The following is a 14,848-nucleotide window of genomic DNA, read 5'->3' as shown; positions in this document are numbered from 1 at the left end:
AAGCTTTACTCCCTATTGGAAAATACTATGATTGTGAGGAAAGTTTATGATTTTTACTCCTAGTGTGCCAGGCTCGAGGAGCCACAGAGACTAACCCAAGGAGTTGACACTCTGATGCAAAAGCAAAAGGTTTCTTTTTATTGTTCAAGTCGGCCAGCTTGGATCTCACTGCATGGCTGGGAAATAAGATGCCAACCAGCCAAAAGGAGAAGTTTTTAAAGGGGTAGACCATAAGGTTGAAGGCTACAAATTTCAGGATTTCCATGGTTACTTAAGGTCATACAAAGTACAGAGTCAAGCAGTAACTACATATTTTAAGCAAGATACATTTGAGTGAGATAAGACAGGGCATGGACTTGTAGGGTTATGGGGTCACAGGGTCTGTCAGTTATCCCCTGGTCCAGGAGATCTTTCCAACTGGCAGGGGACCTTTATGACCAGCAATTAGCAAAGGAATGTTAACAGGAATGGTGGACAGTCACCTCCCTTTCTCTGAGAGCAGGTGCTCAGGCACCAGCCATGGCACTCCTGATTTAAGGACTTAAATCTTCCTTTACCATTAGAAGTTCTCTTTTCAGGGCTTAAGTTTTTAAACTTTTATTAATTTTAATTTTTGGTTCCTCACTAGGTGAATCATTATGGACAATAAACGTGAATTTTTACTTAACTTCAAAGGCTATAATTTTGAAAGATCTTTAGTTAAAATGGACATAGTGGAAAATATGGACAAGCATGAAATTAGAGACGATGATGTCTTCCTAGTCACATATCCAAAATCTGGTGAGTGACATGAGTAGGCCATGTAGCATTCGTGTTTGTTTTGGTTCAATAATAAGTGCATAAATAATCTCCTTTCCACACATCTTCAGTCAATTCAACTGTATTAGTTTCTTTTCTCACTGCTGCAACAGAATATCTCATCATGTTGGAGAAGTCACAATGGCAGAAGCTTAAGGCAGCTTGTCAACTTCCATCTGCAGTCAGGAAGCCCAACTCCATGAACCTAATCTAGATAACCCCTCCTATACACACCCAACAATTTGTCTCCACGAATATCATAAATCCCATCAGACAACCAATATCAGCTAACACAGAAACCTACAGTTTAGAACAATTTATGGTCAAAAGGGGTTAAATCAAACTGAAGTCTCTATGCATGAGAACACTTGTCATGCATTTATTGTAATTTATTGGGGAAAAATGGTATGGGGGGCATGGATCAAATATAGAGCCAACAGCAGCTAGTTGATAAATGATGGTGCATTGCTGTAGGCTGTTGAACAAGTCTGAGGTAATCAAAAACCTTTTTTTGCAAAAGGTACATGCTTTGTTATGTAGAGGCTTTAATCTCAGACAATGATTAAATTTCTAATACATTTAATTTTGTTGATAAGATTTCTAAGACAACTGTAATCTATTTAAAATTCTCAAAAACAGGAAAAAAAAACCAAAAACCTTAAGCTGTGAAGTTTCTCTTTAGATGAAAGCTTCACCGGTCTCACTCCTCCCATTCCAGACCCCACCTGGAACGTGGGTCCTGAGCGTCAGCTCCTCCCCTGAGATGCTCAAGATCATGCCCTGTGCAGTTCCTCCCACACCCTTTCCTCTCCCTCGTGGTTTCTCCTCTTCCCCTGGGACCACCCAGGAATGTTTTGCTGAGTTTAAAACCTGGCTTTAATTCGTTCTGATTTGACTTATTGCATTGACGGAGAGACTTGATATCAGGGTACAGAAACTTATCAGTTTCCCAAAAGAATTACTCCTGAGGTTTGTGAGGCCAAACAGAACAAGCAAGCAGAAGCACTCCTGTTTCACTATGAAGTCCTGTTGGACATGAAGATAGACTGCTGTTCCTTTTGGAAAGGTAACTTTTACCTGGTCAGGAGAAACTTGGAAGTCTCCGTTTAAGGTTTTGTTTGTTTGTTTTGTTTTGTTTTTTTTTTGTTTTCCCGAGACAGGGTTTCTCTGGGTAGCTTTGGAGCCTATCCTGGCACTCACTCTGGAGACCAGACAGGCCTCGAACTCACAGAGATCCACCTGCCTCTGCCTCCCGAGTGCTGGGATTAAAGGCGTGTACCACCAATGCCCGGCCTCGGTTTAAGTTTTTGCAATGGTTAACACGGACTAAATAGTAACACCAAAGATTTCACATGCATCCCTTGCCTGGCCCCCACTTAGTTTTGCTGTCTGTGTACCATGACACCAAAATTTTGTGTCCATCTTTGACCATTTCCGTAAATAAAGACACTTTGCGAAAATACGTCTTTGTTCATATCAAATCCTACTTTGCTTTCCGTCTTTATGATGTTTAATGTGGTATAGAACTTGACGGACTCAGTGAGGCTATCACTCTGTTTCACTGTAGATAATGGCTAAATAACTTAGCCACTAAACAGTCTCTGAGTGCTTCTGAAGGTCCCTGGGAAGACTGAAATGAGTGCGAGTGTTTATATTGTGCCACACAGGATACCAGAACCATTCATTGTTGTAAGTTCCAGAGGCTCTGCTTCATACAATGTCCCATCACTCCTTAATGGGAATAGCAATTGAGAAATCAAATCTACACTTCCACCAATGAATTAGCTAGAATAGCCTTTAATAAATAAGGCTAAACCTCAGCACTATAGTATTTGATCACTTCTAGGTCCATTCCTAAAGGGAATAGAATTGGAATTTTGCATGTATTTTCCAATACTTCCCCTATACGACTTGGTCTAATAGTCCAGAGACCAAATGTCAATAACACCGAAATATTTGGTTATGATCAATCACTGGGAATATGCCAGAGAAGTCTTTGAGAACACAAAGCAAGATAATGGTGGGAAATTGAAGTATTTAATTCTATTAGTTTTTCTACAGTTCTAAGGGCAATTAAAGGCATCAAATAATGAAGTAATTTCAGAAATGAGTCAGAATTGCCCATAAACAACAATAAAGTGGCATTCAACAACCTGCTACATTTCTTATGAAAATTAAGAAACAAGGTAGAAAGCTCCAAACAGGAAAAACAAAAAAACCTTGCAGCAAGACAGAGTGCCACTGTCCCTGGTGTGATCTGACCACACTGTATGTACCCATATGTAGTGATACTGCACTTTACCTGTTAATATCTGCAAATGTTGTATGTCAACAGCAGTTAAATGTTACCAAAACGACCCCACAAGAAGCATAGAATGCACAGACACTACAAGAATAACCTGGATCATCACTACCAAATCACCACATCTATTTAAGTGAAAAAGGAACAAAGAGTTGTTGATTTCAGCATTACCAACTTGAGAATCAAATACAGACAACAGGGAATGAAAAGTGGGCACATGCAAGCCTGCTTGGAGTGTTAAAGGAGAAGAAAGCTCCAAATCATTTTTAAGATGGACGGCATTGCTGTTTGTATTCAATATTAAAACCTACTTCAGGATTAAAAACAGGATTGTTATCTATTTTTACAGGTACTGTCTGGACTCAGCAGATCCTCAGCTTGATTTATTTTGATGGCCACCGAAACGGCACTGAGAATGTATCAACAATTGACAGAGCGCCATTCTTTGAGTACAATAATCACAATTTGGATTTTGCTAAAATTCCATCTCCTCGCATCTTTGCTTCCCACCTCCCATATTATTTAGCACCAAAAGGTCTCAAAAAGAAGAAGGCCAAAGTATGACAGAGCTTAGTGACTTATTGTATCAATGAGATGCCTTCCCTAAGTACTGAATAATTAGATTATTCGGTTGTTTGGCTACTATGATGCAGCTGCTTTGAACACTCTTGAGTACGTCTCCTGGGCACTCTCCCACCCTTCCCTAGAATCCACATCCACAATTAGAACTGCAGAGCGACAGCTCTCAGGGCACTCCACTCATGGAGGTGGGGCAATATTTCTGAAGAAAGTGAATTATCATTTCTTGTTGAAATGTGCAGTAGATGACTTCTTAGTTTTTCTCTAGGAACTTCATATGCCAGGCTTTTAGATGCTTATCAGCATCACAGCTGCCAAAAGGTGTCTCAAATTTATCTTAATTTGTATACTCTTCTCATAATGGAAGTAATTGTGTTTGATGTTTATTGGTCATAATTATTTTTGATTCTGTGGAGACGCTCTACCATTAGCCCAGCATTTTATTACATTCTTCATGTCAGTTGGCTTTATATCAGCTTTAGACAGGAATCTACTTTAGCTTATCCACATTGCTTTCCTCATGTGTGTTTTGATTAGCAAAATTCTTAATTTTAGTTTTATCAAACTGATTTTTCTTTTAAATAAATTTGCATTTAGACATTTTTCCTTGCTTTAAGCCTAAAGATATGTTCTTTGGGTTTTGGTTTTATTTCTAACTCTTCTCCTCCCTACCTTCTTGTAATTCCTTTTTTTTTCTTGTGAGAGTCTTGCATGTAGCCAAAGCTGGCACGAGGTCCTCCTCCTGACCTAGACTCCCAGATACCAGTATTATGGCACACACCCCCAGATTATTATTTCTGTGTCAATTTTTATAATATTTATCCTCTTAAATCATGTTTATGCTATTTTTCTGAAAAATATGAAGGAAAACTCACTTTTCTTTGAAGATTTTAAGTGGATTACTAGTTATAGCAATATGACTATTAGTTTTTTGTTGTTAGACTTATCTTCTCTGCTACCTTAGTTTCATATCTAGTATCACATAATACCCATCAATTGATCCTTGTGGCAATTACTTTTCCTTTTAAATTTTAATTAAAAATTTTATCAAATATATTTTGATCACATAAGGCAAATTAATTTTCAGTATTTATGAATATTACAAATACTAATGCTTTTTGAGAATTGAGCTACATTCTTATTCATGTATGAAATCCCATATAAAAAGGCTTCTTGTTACAGTACTCTCAATAGTACCAAAAATAAAAGCAGTAACTGCTTGACTTTCCACAACTCAAAGATTAGAAGAAATAATAATGCTTATTGTCTGTAACATGAAAAATAAGACTGATATTGGGGTTCAAGCTTCAAGCTGAAGATCAGAGAAGCAAAGCAGCCAAGCCAGTAGATCTTACCCACCTGAAATGGCAATTCTGGTTCCCACACATCCTCAGAGGCAAAAGGCTCTCAGATCCTGTCTCCTCCTCCTCATAGTCCTTTGGTCACCCAGGCATATCACTCCTGTCTCCACCTTCCTAGTGCTGGGATTAAAGGCATGTGATCCCAGGTACTGAGATCACCTTTGTGTGAGCTGTTTCTTTTAGGACTGGATCAATTTCATGTAGTCAGTATGGCCTTGAACTAACTGAGATCCGTATATCTTTTAATCCTGAGTCCTGGGTTTAAATGTGTGTGCCTGGCTTCTATGGCTAACTAGTATGTCTGCTTTGCTATTTTGATCTTCAGTGACTTTAACAAATCATAAACAATATATCACCATAATTGTCATAATCAAATATTATAATATTGTTTTTAAAAACTTGTAAGTATAACCAAGGTTTATTTAAAGAAACTATTCCATAATTTTGTCCACAGATTCTTTATGTCTACAGAAATCCTAAAGATGTTTTGACTTCTTATTTTCATTTTTCAAATTTGATGACTATACTTCAAGCTGCAGATTCTATAGAAGTTTTTATGCAAACATTTCTAGATGGAAATGGTAAGTGTTAATTCATCTACCCAGACAGAAATGATTACACAAAAGCTGCCAGCTAGCCAAATTCTCAGACTTACAGAGCACAATTTAAAGAAGAGGAGCAGGGCAGTGAAATTCTCTGTTCTTTTGAAAGGGACAGGAAAAGAATACCAGAACAAGAAAAACAATGCCAGACAAACAAAAACCAAAACCCAAACAACTCATCTCTAGCGATAATTGTATGTCAAGTCTATGTGCCATCAACTGGCTTTTCTATCTTTATGCACCATTTGAGGATTGTCGGGGCAGCAAAGGCATGTCATGTAGGGACTATCTTGATTCGCAGATACCCCATCAATTCCTTTCAACTAGTGACAAAAGCAGAGTAATCCATTCTGTCAGAGCAAATGCTGAGGGTAAGTGTGTGTTTTGAATGGGCCTATTAGGCCTTATACTGCATCTGTGGAACTGTTCATTCCACTACTTACAGAAATTAATTAATACAAGAGGCTCAAAGCATGTGGAGTCGGGATCTTGCTTATTTGTAAGATGGTACTCAGCTTCTGTGCACTATAGACAGTGAACATTGTTGCCCAGACATCTGAGAAAACAAGAGGAGAAATGGAGACATGTGCCCTCTGTTGAGAAGTAGGAAAATGAAACAGTGAGCCTTAAAGTTACCTTCAGCCTCAGGCCCTTAGTTTCTGTATTGCTTCCTTCCTACTCCTGCAGTAACTTTATATAGGTGGGTTTCTATGAATGTCAGGTACTTGATCCCCCAAACCACTAGACATTTTAAATAGTGATATGCATGTCCTTTGCAGGGACTCTGCTTTATTTCTGAAAATTCCAAACCAGAAAAGGAGTAGAGTTTGCTGTTCACTACATGCACACACAGCTTGGCATTCTTACTCATTACCTCTCTTCTCAGTGGTAGGGAGCCGTTGGTTTGATCACATAAAAGGCTGGTATGAACACAGACATGACTTCAATATCATGTTCCAGAGCTATGAAGATATGAAGAAGGTAAGATGAGAAAGCTGTGCTTGTAAACGATTGCTTTTGCACCGTTCTGCTCTTGGTTGAAAGCACATTCTCCCAGTTATCCTCATACTGTAATTCTTCCTTGCACCTTTTGTTGGAAGCGATTCTTAATGTCTGGCCTTTGCCTCATTTACTGGACTTCCCCAGTACTCTGTCCTCCCTGTACAGTCATCTTTTGGGATCCCTTCTTATGCAGCCACCAGTGTCAAAGGCAACCTCAAAAATTCACAGCAGCAATGACTTCCATAATTAACAATTTTATCATCACTCATTCATTATGTCCGTTAATTTTATTTCATGTGATCTTCCTGCCCATGAACAGAGTATGCTTTAACCTTATCTTGCCACTCTTCTTGCACTGTCATTCCTTTCATTCCCTCTAAGACCCTCCCCAATAACTATTAAACACAATTCTACTTGGGGGTTGATTTTTAAGTTTCCATATATGAGAGAATACAAGACATTTGTCTCATTGGCCAGCTTATTTCACTTAACCTGATGTACTTAGCATCATACATTTTACTGTAGGTGAAAGAATTTCAATTCATTTTTATATCTGAGTAATAAATGATTGTATAGTATATGTGACACATATCACAAATTCTTTACTCTCTTATCTGTTGAGTTGACACTAGGCTGAGTCCCTTTATTGCAGTTGAAAATGTACAGCAATAGCACTAGAAAGCAATAAGATTTTGAATGGTGACTTCATTCCCATTGGCTATGTACTCAGGGATGCTACAGCTGACATGATGATCCACTTTACTATGGTTTTCCATGCTCACTACTTAATGAAGGCCAACAAAGAGCAGTGAGGCATGTAACTACTATAAAATGGACAATTAGAGCCATAGACCAGAACTGACTGATGGGACAAGTTCTCCCTTTTTTTCCCTTAAGGCATCTCTCAGATGAATCTATAGAATGTTTTTTATTGACCACAATTAAACAGTATCTTAACAGGATGTGTAAAAGAAAAAGAGTTGATGTTCACCACTTTCTGAGCACTTACGGACATGCTGATCAATGAAAGTTGAGTGAATGGTGTCTCTGTGATACGCAATGAGTCAAAAGTAAACAAGGGCTTAACTTTCTGTAGAGTCCATGAGTTAACAAGGAGGGCAAAGATTCAAAAATCAAAAACCCAAAGTAAAAAAAATAAAATCCATAAATGTGTTTGGACTGGTAACATGGCTAAGAGGCTAAAGAGACTTCCCATGCATGCCTGCAAACCCAAGTTCAATCCTCACAACATTCATAAAGATGCAAGGCCAGAAAAAACTCCATAAATTTATTTTCTGAGCCCCACCCATGTTTCATGACACAAGCTCCCATCGTGCAGTATTAACGTGCATGCTCTCTCTCTCTCTCTCTCTCTCACACACACACACACACACACACACACAGAGAGAGAGAGAGAGAGAGAGAGAGAGAGAGAGAGAGAGAGAGAGAGATTTTTAAAACTTTAGAGATTTTAGACTGGTAAGTGTAGTTATTAAAGAAATGCTAAATATGATGTCAGCATTCATACATAGGTTTCTTGTATAATTGAAGATAATGGCTTTTCTGGGCGGGAGAAGTAACATGAGATTCACAAGCTAACATAAGAATTAACAAAAAGAAAATGGGTAAAAGCCAAGCACAAGATAGAGCTTTATCTGAATCAATACAGTACTTAGAACCAAATCAGAAAAGGACTTGAACATTGAAGGTGTGAGGGGACAAGAAATTAGTCCGTGAGACAGGAGACACACCATGCATGTCTGTGGGTCATGCTAATGATAGATTGCTATTCCTGTAACCCTAAAGTAGTGAAGAGACATTAAGAGTTATAAAAACCACAGCAATGGAACAGAATCAGAATTTTTGGAATGAGTTTAAAAGTGAAAACGTTACATATAAGTACATCCATTAAAAATGAGTATTTACCCATGGAATATAGGCACACATCATACCATGATTATAGATGAAATTAAACTGTTTTTAAAAGAGAGATAAAGCTCACAACATTCTCTAGCAATATATTTTCACCAAAATTAAGACAGTTTTGGTGTCTTTCTTGCCCACTGCTGCAAAATACCTTTGGAATTTGGGTCTAAACTTTCATGCTTACTTCTCCACTGATTATCCCATTAGGATGACAGACCAGTGCATTTCAGACAAGCCTTCTGCACAAACCCATTTCTGTTTCTTATATTTCATGGGTAGACTCCTCTTAAGGCCAGCTTTCATTAAATATGGAAGGGATTTAAAGCTTCTCTAAATCAGTATTTATCTTTACATTTACAAAGGAAATCCATTTGTTCATTCTTATCTATTTATTTATTTTGCTCTTTAATTGGAGGTAGTACTGCTTCATCATGAAGAATGTCATTAACTTCTCCAGGTAAAATTAATCTGTCATAAACAACTACTATATTCTTAGTCATGTTATTAATCTCAATTGCACTATTAGTTATGATTTTAAAATCCATAATGTAAAATGTGACATTTCACCATTAGGACTTGTTATGCAACCATTTGTCATTACTGCCCTCCAAATCCTTTTCCGATTGTCAAACCAAAATCCTAGGACCTTTAAACCATAACTTCTCACTTTCTCCTCTCAATCCCTGAAAACCACCACCCTGCATTCTTCCTCTATTAATTTCTTCATGCTTAGTACTTGGTGTGAGTGGAAACATGTAGTTGTATTTCTATTGACTTAGTTTACTTACTATGATGCCCTCAGTGTCGTCTAGGCTTATCACATCATGTATCAGAATTCCCTCGCTGTGTCTACATAATATCCCATTGTAGATATGTTCTATAATCTGCATATATTTGGCTTGTTTCCACATTTTAGCTGTTGTGCATACCGATGCTGCGAATATAGATGCACAAATCTTTCAGAGATCTTGGATTCAATTGTTTTTTGAAATCAGAAGTGAAAGCCAGAAGTGGAGTTGCTGGATCTTATGGTGATTCTGCTTTTATTTTGTGAAAGCATCATACATCTTTCCCTTACAAATGTACCATTTTATATTACTACCAGAAGCTGCATCACTTATTCTTTCTGTCATTTGTTTTTAAAGATTTTATTTATTTATTACGTATACAGTCTTCTGCCTGCATGCCAGCAGAGGGCATCAGATCTCATGCAAGGTGGTTTGAGCCACCATGTGGTTGCTGGGAATTGAACTCAGTACCTCTGGAAGAACAGTCAGTGCCCTTAACTGCTGAGCTATCTCTCCAGCCCCTTTTCTGTCATTTGTTAAGGAATAGCCATCATCATAGTTTGCAAAGGGTTATGCTCTTCAGTTTCCATTTCCCATAACCAGTGATGTAGAGCATTTTCTCCTGTGTTTAATGGATGTTTCTAGAATTCCTTTGAGGATGATTTATTAAAGTTTTAATTGGGTTGATTTTGTTGCTGTTGATTTCTGAGGATAATTCTGTATCAGGTAAATGACTTATAAATGTTGTTCCAATTCTACAGGTTAACTTCTCACTTCATTGAATGTGTCCCCTTTAACACAGGAGTTATGAAGTTTAGTATAATCAATTTAATAGATTTTTCTTTGGCTGCCTGTAGCTGTAGAGGCATGTCCAAGACATGACTGTGAAATCCTATGATGTAAATCATGCCACTATGTCTCTGTACTTGTGGAGGCATATTCAGAACGTCACTGTGAAATTCTGTGCTGAAAATCATTCTCTTTAAGTCTTTCTCTAAGAACATCATAGCTTAAGCTCCTACTTTTATGTTTGACCAAATTTAAACTGTTTGACATACACTGTAGAATGAAAATTCAGCTTTATTCTTTTGCATATGGATATCCAATTAACCCAAGAACATTTTTTAAGTGAATGACCTTTCCCATTTAAAGTTCTTGGCAGTCATATCAAAAATTGTTTGAACATTATAGGTGAAAGATGATTTGTGGGAAATCAATTCAGTTCTATTAGTTCATTGCTGTATTCAAGTCATTACCACACTATTAGAATTACCAATGATATTAAAGTCATCTTTTGTGGGTAGAGATAGTTCAGCAGGTAAAGGGGTTTTTTGTCAATCCTGATGACACAGATCCAATCCTTTAGACACACATGGTGGAAGAAGAGAACCAGCTCCTATGAGTGTGTGTGTCCACACACACACACACACACACACACACACACACACACACACACACAAATAAATAAATAAACAAGTAAAATGTAATGAAGTAATTTTGATATCTGAAAGTGTGGCTCTTCCAAATGTAATCTTCTATTCAAGGTTGGCTGTCCAGGGTCTCTGAGATATCATATGAATTTTAGATTTTCTTTTCTTGCAAAAATGAAAAGAATCATTGCAATTTTAATACAGGATGCATAGAATTTGTGGGTTAGTTTTATATCTTTGAAATAACTGTCCTCCAATTCATGAGTGTAGGATACTGTTCTATTTCTGTTTCCTTTTTCTTTCATCAATGTTTTGTTGGTTTCAATGGACCTGTTTTAGCCTTTTTAAAATTTATTCCTAGGTCTTTTAATCCTACCAATTCAAAGTTTTATTTTCCTTTGGGATTACTCTTTACAAGTATTTCAAATTTCAACTCATATTTGTGTAATGATTTTGATTTTATATCTTACAGCTTTGTAAAATCTCACTGTTCTAGCAGGTTTTTATCCTTTTTCCTCATTTTTTCTTTTTACATATGAAATTATACTGTTTGCTTTTATCTTACATTTTTGTCTCTAGTTTAGATGCTAAATTAATTTAATTTAATCTTTATTGACTAAACGCTCTGCCTATTATTTCCCAGGAATATGTTAAATAAAAGTAGTAAAATCTTATAGCAGACCTCAATGAAAATGGGCATATTCTTCTCAACCAAGTGTGATTCTAGCTACAAGTATTTAATATACAGTGTTCTGCATTGATGTACTGCTTTGTTGATGCTTTTATTTAAAAAGATATTGAGACAGGGGTAACACCTCCTTCCTCTAACCCAAGCTCAAGGGGGCTAAGACATGAAGACCATTCTAACTTTGAAGGCAGCATAGGCTACCTACTGATTTTTAGGCCAGCTTTGGCTACAAAGTCTCAAAAAAGTTGTGTTTTATTGATGGCTTATTCTGTATCAATGGCAATAAATAACGATTTCAGTTTTTCCTTCACCCTGATCCTGTTTTCATGTGTCGAACAACCTTCACATTCCAAAAGTAAATCCTACATGTTTGTGTTACACGTTGGACTGTAACTCATACCTCCATTATAAGTTCAACAATTTCTCAACCCATGACATTTGCAGGACCTTAGAAGCTCAGTGCTTAAAATCTGCAGTTTTCTGGAGAAAGAACTGAGTGAAGACGATGTGGATGCTGTGGTGAGACAAGCTACATTTCAGAACATGAAATCTGACCCACGAGCCAATTATGAAGACGTAAAAACTGAAATTGGGGCAAGAAATGATGGAGGATTCCTCCGAAAAGGTGATGTTTAGTGGTCTGTAGTAGCAATGCACACACACACACACACACACACACACACACACACACACACACACAGAGAGAGAGAGAGAGACAGAGACAGAGAGAGAGAGAGAGGAAAGAGAGAGAGGAGAGAGAGAGAGAGAGGAAAGAGAGAGAGGAGAGAGAGAGAGAGGAGAGAGAGAGAGAGAGAGGAGAGAGAGAGAGAGAGAGAGTGTTTCATAGTGTAGCCCAAGCAACCAAGGTTGCTTAAATTAATAATACTCTTGTCTCTGTCACCCACTCCCCCTGAGTGCTAGGATTACAGACCTGAAACACTATGCATTGCCTAGACAAGAACAGTTTTGAGATTTTTTTCTAGGATAGTGTACAAGTAAACTTACTGTATGTTTATATTGAAGATAAAGTTTAAAATGTTATTTCCTCATGTGTGAGATTTTTTCATCATAAAAATTAGAATGATATTTTAACGTCTTTATCTGATATGAACTCAATTAAGTAAACAGGCAATAAACTTGTTATGATCTCATTTTTTTCCCCAAGAGATATGGTTAAGAATGAACTTTTCCCTCTTGAAACTCTTATCATTATTATGATCATTATCTTTCATTTTAGTATCTCTGGATTTTTATATTTTTCAAACTCTTTTGTCTCTTCTGCCATTTAACCTCAATCTTCACATCTCATTCCTCAATGTCTTACCCATAGTAGCTTGCCATCTGTTCCAAATGCAAACAATGATATTGTTGTCTAAGACAACTAAGGATCCCAAACGGCTATTTTCATTTTAACTGTGATCATTTCAAATTCTTATCCAGTAAAATCATAACATTAGCTGTTCCAACACTCTGTGTCACCTTGACTTGACTTGCTGAAAACCTTAGAGGCTAATTTTTTTCTGTTTAAATATGAAACACACACACATACACACACACCTCGGAAGGTTGTGTTTGAAATAGATTGTGTTTGGAGTATAAGTGTTTCTTGGTATGATTGACACATAGTAAAATGTACTTTTAAAATCCTAATATTTGTCTAACTTTTAAAGGGTTTTTCCTTTCTAAAAATTGATTGTAAATTCGGTGGTAGTAGCTAGTGATACCTATTTACTATGCTGCGACTATGAAGCTCCTTGTACTGAGCATTCTTCTGAGATAAGAGGAGAGGGGAGCCAACCGAGCCCTATGGAGAACTCAATGGTGCGCAGTGCGGCTGTAGAGAGTAGAGTGGGTGGGGTGGACTTCACCTTGGTAGCTCTACCTGCCTAAGCACTAACCCTGTGCTTCTCTCATTAGGTACCATTGGAGATTGGAAACGTCACTTGACTGTGGAGCAGAATGAAAGATTTGACATGATATTCTACAAGAACATGAAGAACTTTCCCTTAAAGTTCATCTGGGATATAAATGAGGAGTAGAATTTTAATTACCATGCAAATTAATCATATAAAAATGTACTAACCAAAGGAGGGCATACTTTAATATTAAAATCAATGTATTCCTCTCACTTAATTATTTAATTATAAAGCAAAATTCATGAACAAAGCGGTTAGCTTATTCTTAGGTTGCTTGCCATAACATTAATTTTAAAGGTAGCTACTAGCATTATTATCCTTCACAAAAATGATGTAACAGAAAACATAAAACATGGCTTATAGACGTCTTCAGAGAGTAGTCTACAGTTCACATTTTCTTTACCTGCAATTAATGTAGGATCAAATAAACAGTAAAAATCCATTTATTCTTATAATTAACCTTTAATTCATTGCCTTCAAAATCAATAGAACTGTTAAAATGTGCTGTGTGAAATAGAGATGTCATACACAAACATACATGCCTTTAAATAATAATGTGACAGATCTCAGTGTGCAGTAAAGACATAACAATCAAAGATTAAACATATCCTGGTTGGGATCTGGGCTCTTACTGGGGGCTATGTGGGGCTTCGAGGGCCATGCTGCTGTTGGGTCCATGGTGATGTAAGTGACCTTCACTGCCAACCAGGACCATGGTGACATCTGGGCCCTGGCTGCTGCCAAGGACCATGTCTGGGTCTATGGTCCAATCCCAGCTGGAGTCTGTATTGATGGGTGAGGGAGGCAAAGTGTGTATCATTCTGGGACCCACATATCCTTGTGACAGACCATGGAGCTAGTTCTCCCACTTGCCTATCTTCAGGGTCTACTCTCCCCCACCCCACTAGCAGGGACAGCTCTGCTGTGCTGCCCTGAGGAGGTGTAGGGCCTGCTCTCCAGATTGGTGCAGCCAGTGAGGGGCAAGACTAACTTTGTGCAGTCCTATCCTCACTGCTTTTGGTAGTAAAAGGAGTCATGGACATCAACACAGATGGTGTCTATGGCAGGGCCATGAACCCAGACATGGCCCCTGGCAGTGATCTAGGCCCAGAGGACATCATGGCCCTGGGTGGCAGCACGGGCTACTTATATCTAATGGCCCCAACAGAGATTCAACACTTGGACATTAACCTGGCCCTACATGGCATCCCAGGCCCTTGATGTCTGTGTGGCCCTTAGTGGCTCTAATGGCTATGCACATGGCAGAGCAGGTTCAGCACCTCACCTGGGCAGCTCACTAGATAGAGATCACTTTGTCAGCAGGGCACAGGTGAGACTGGCCTGTCAGCAGGAGAGCAAGGAAGCTGCACCCCTCCCTCATATGCCATGGGATGGTAAGGGTAAGGGAAATGTGCACTTACCCCTACCCCTTGCCACCTGCAACAGGTGGGAGATC

At 38.1% G+C, this 14,848-nt stretch overlaps 1 protein-coding gene across 1 annotated transcript; it reads left to right on the top strand.

Moving 5' to 3' along the window:
- The first annotated feature begins 638 nt into the window (after nt 1–638).
- On the top strand, nt 639–13,515 carry LOC100770571 (amine sulfotransferase). The gene is made up of 6 exons (XM_035439087.1): nt 639–780; nt 3,450–3,658; nt 5,495–5,621; nt 6,529–6,623; nt 11,921–12,101; nt 13,394–13,515. The coding sequence occupies exons 1-6, from the start codon at nt 639–641 to the stop codon at nt 13,513–13,515; spliced, it is 876 nt and encodes a 291-aa protein (XP_035294978.1).
- Nucleotides 13,516–14,848: the final 1,333 nt, after the last annotated feature.

This window comes from Cricetulus griseus, chromosome 2 (genome assembly GCF_003668045.3).
Source record: "Cricetulus griseus strain 17A/GY chromosome 2, alternate assembly CriGri-PICRH-1.0, whole genome shotgun sequence".
NCBI classification, from domain to species: domain Eukaryota; kingdom Metazoa; phylum Chordata; class Mammalia; order Rodentia; family Cricetidae; genus Cricetulus; species Cricetulus griseus.
The sequence above is the reverse complement of the archived record's forward strand: the minus strand, read 5'-3'. Positions and strand labels throughout refer to the sequence as shown.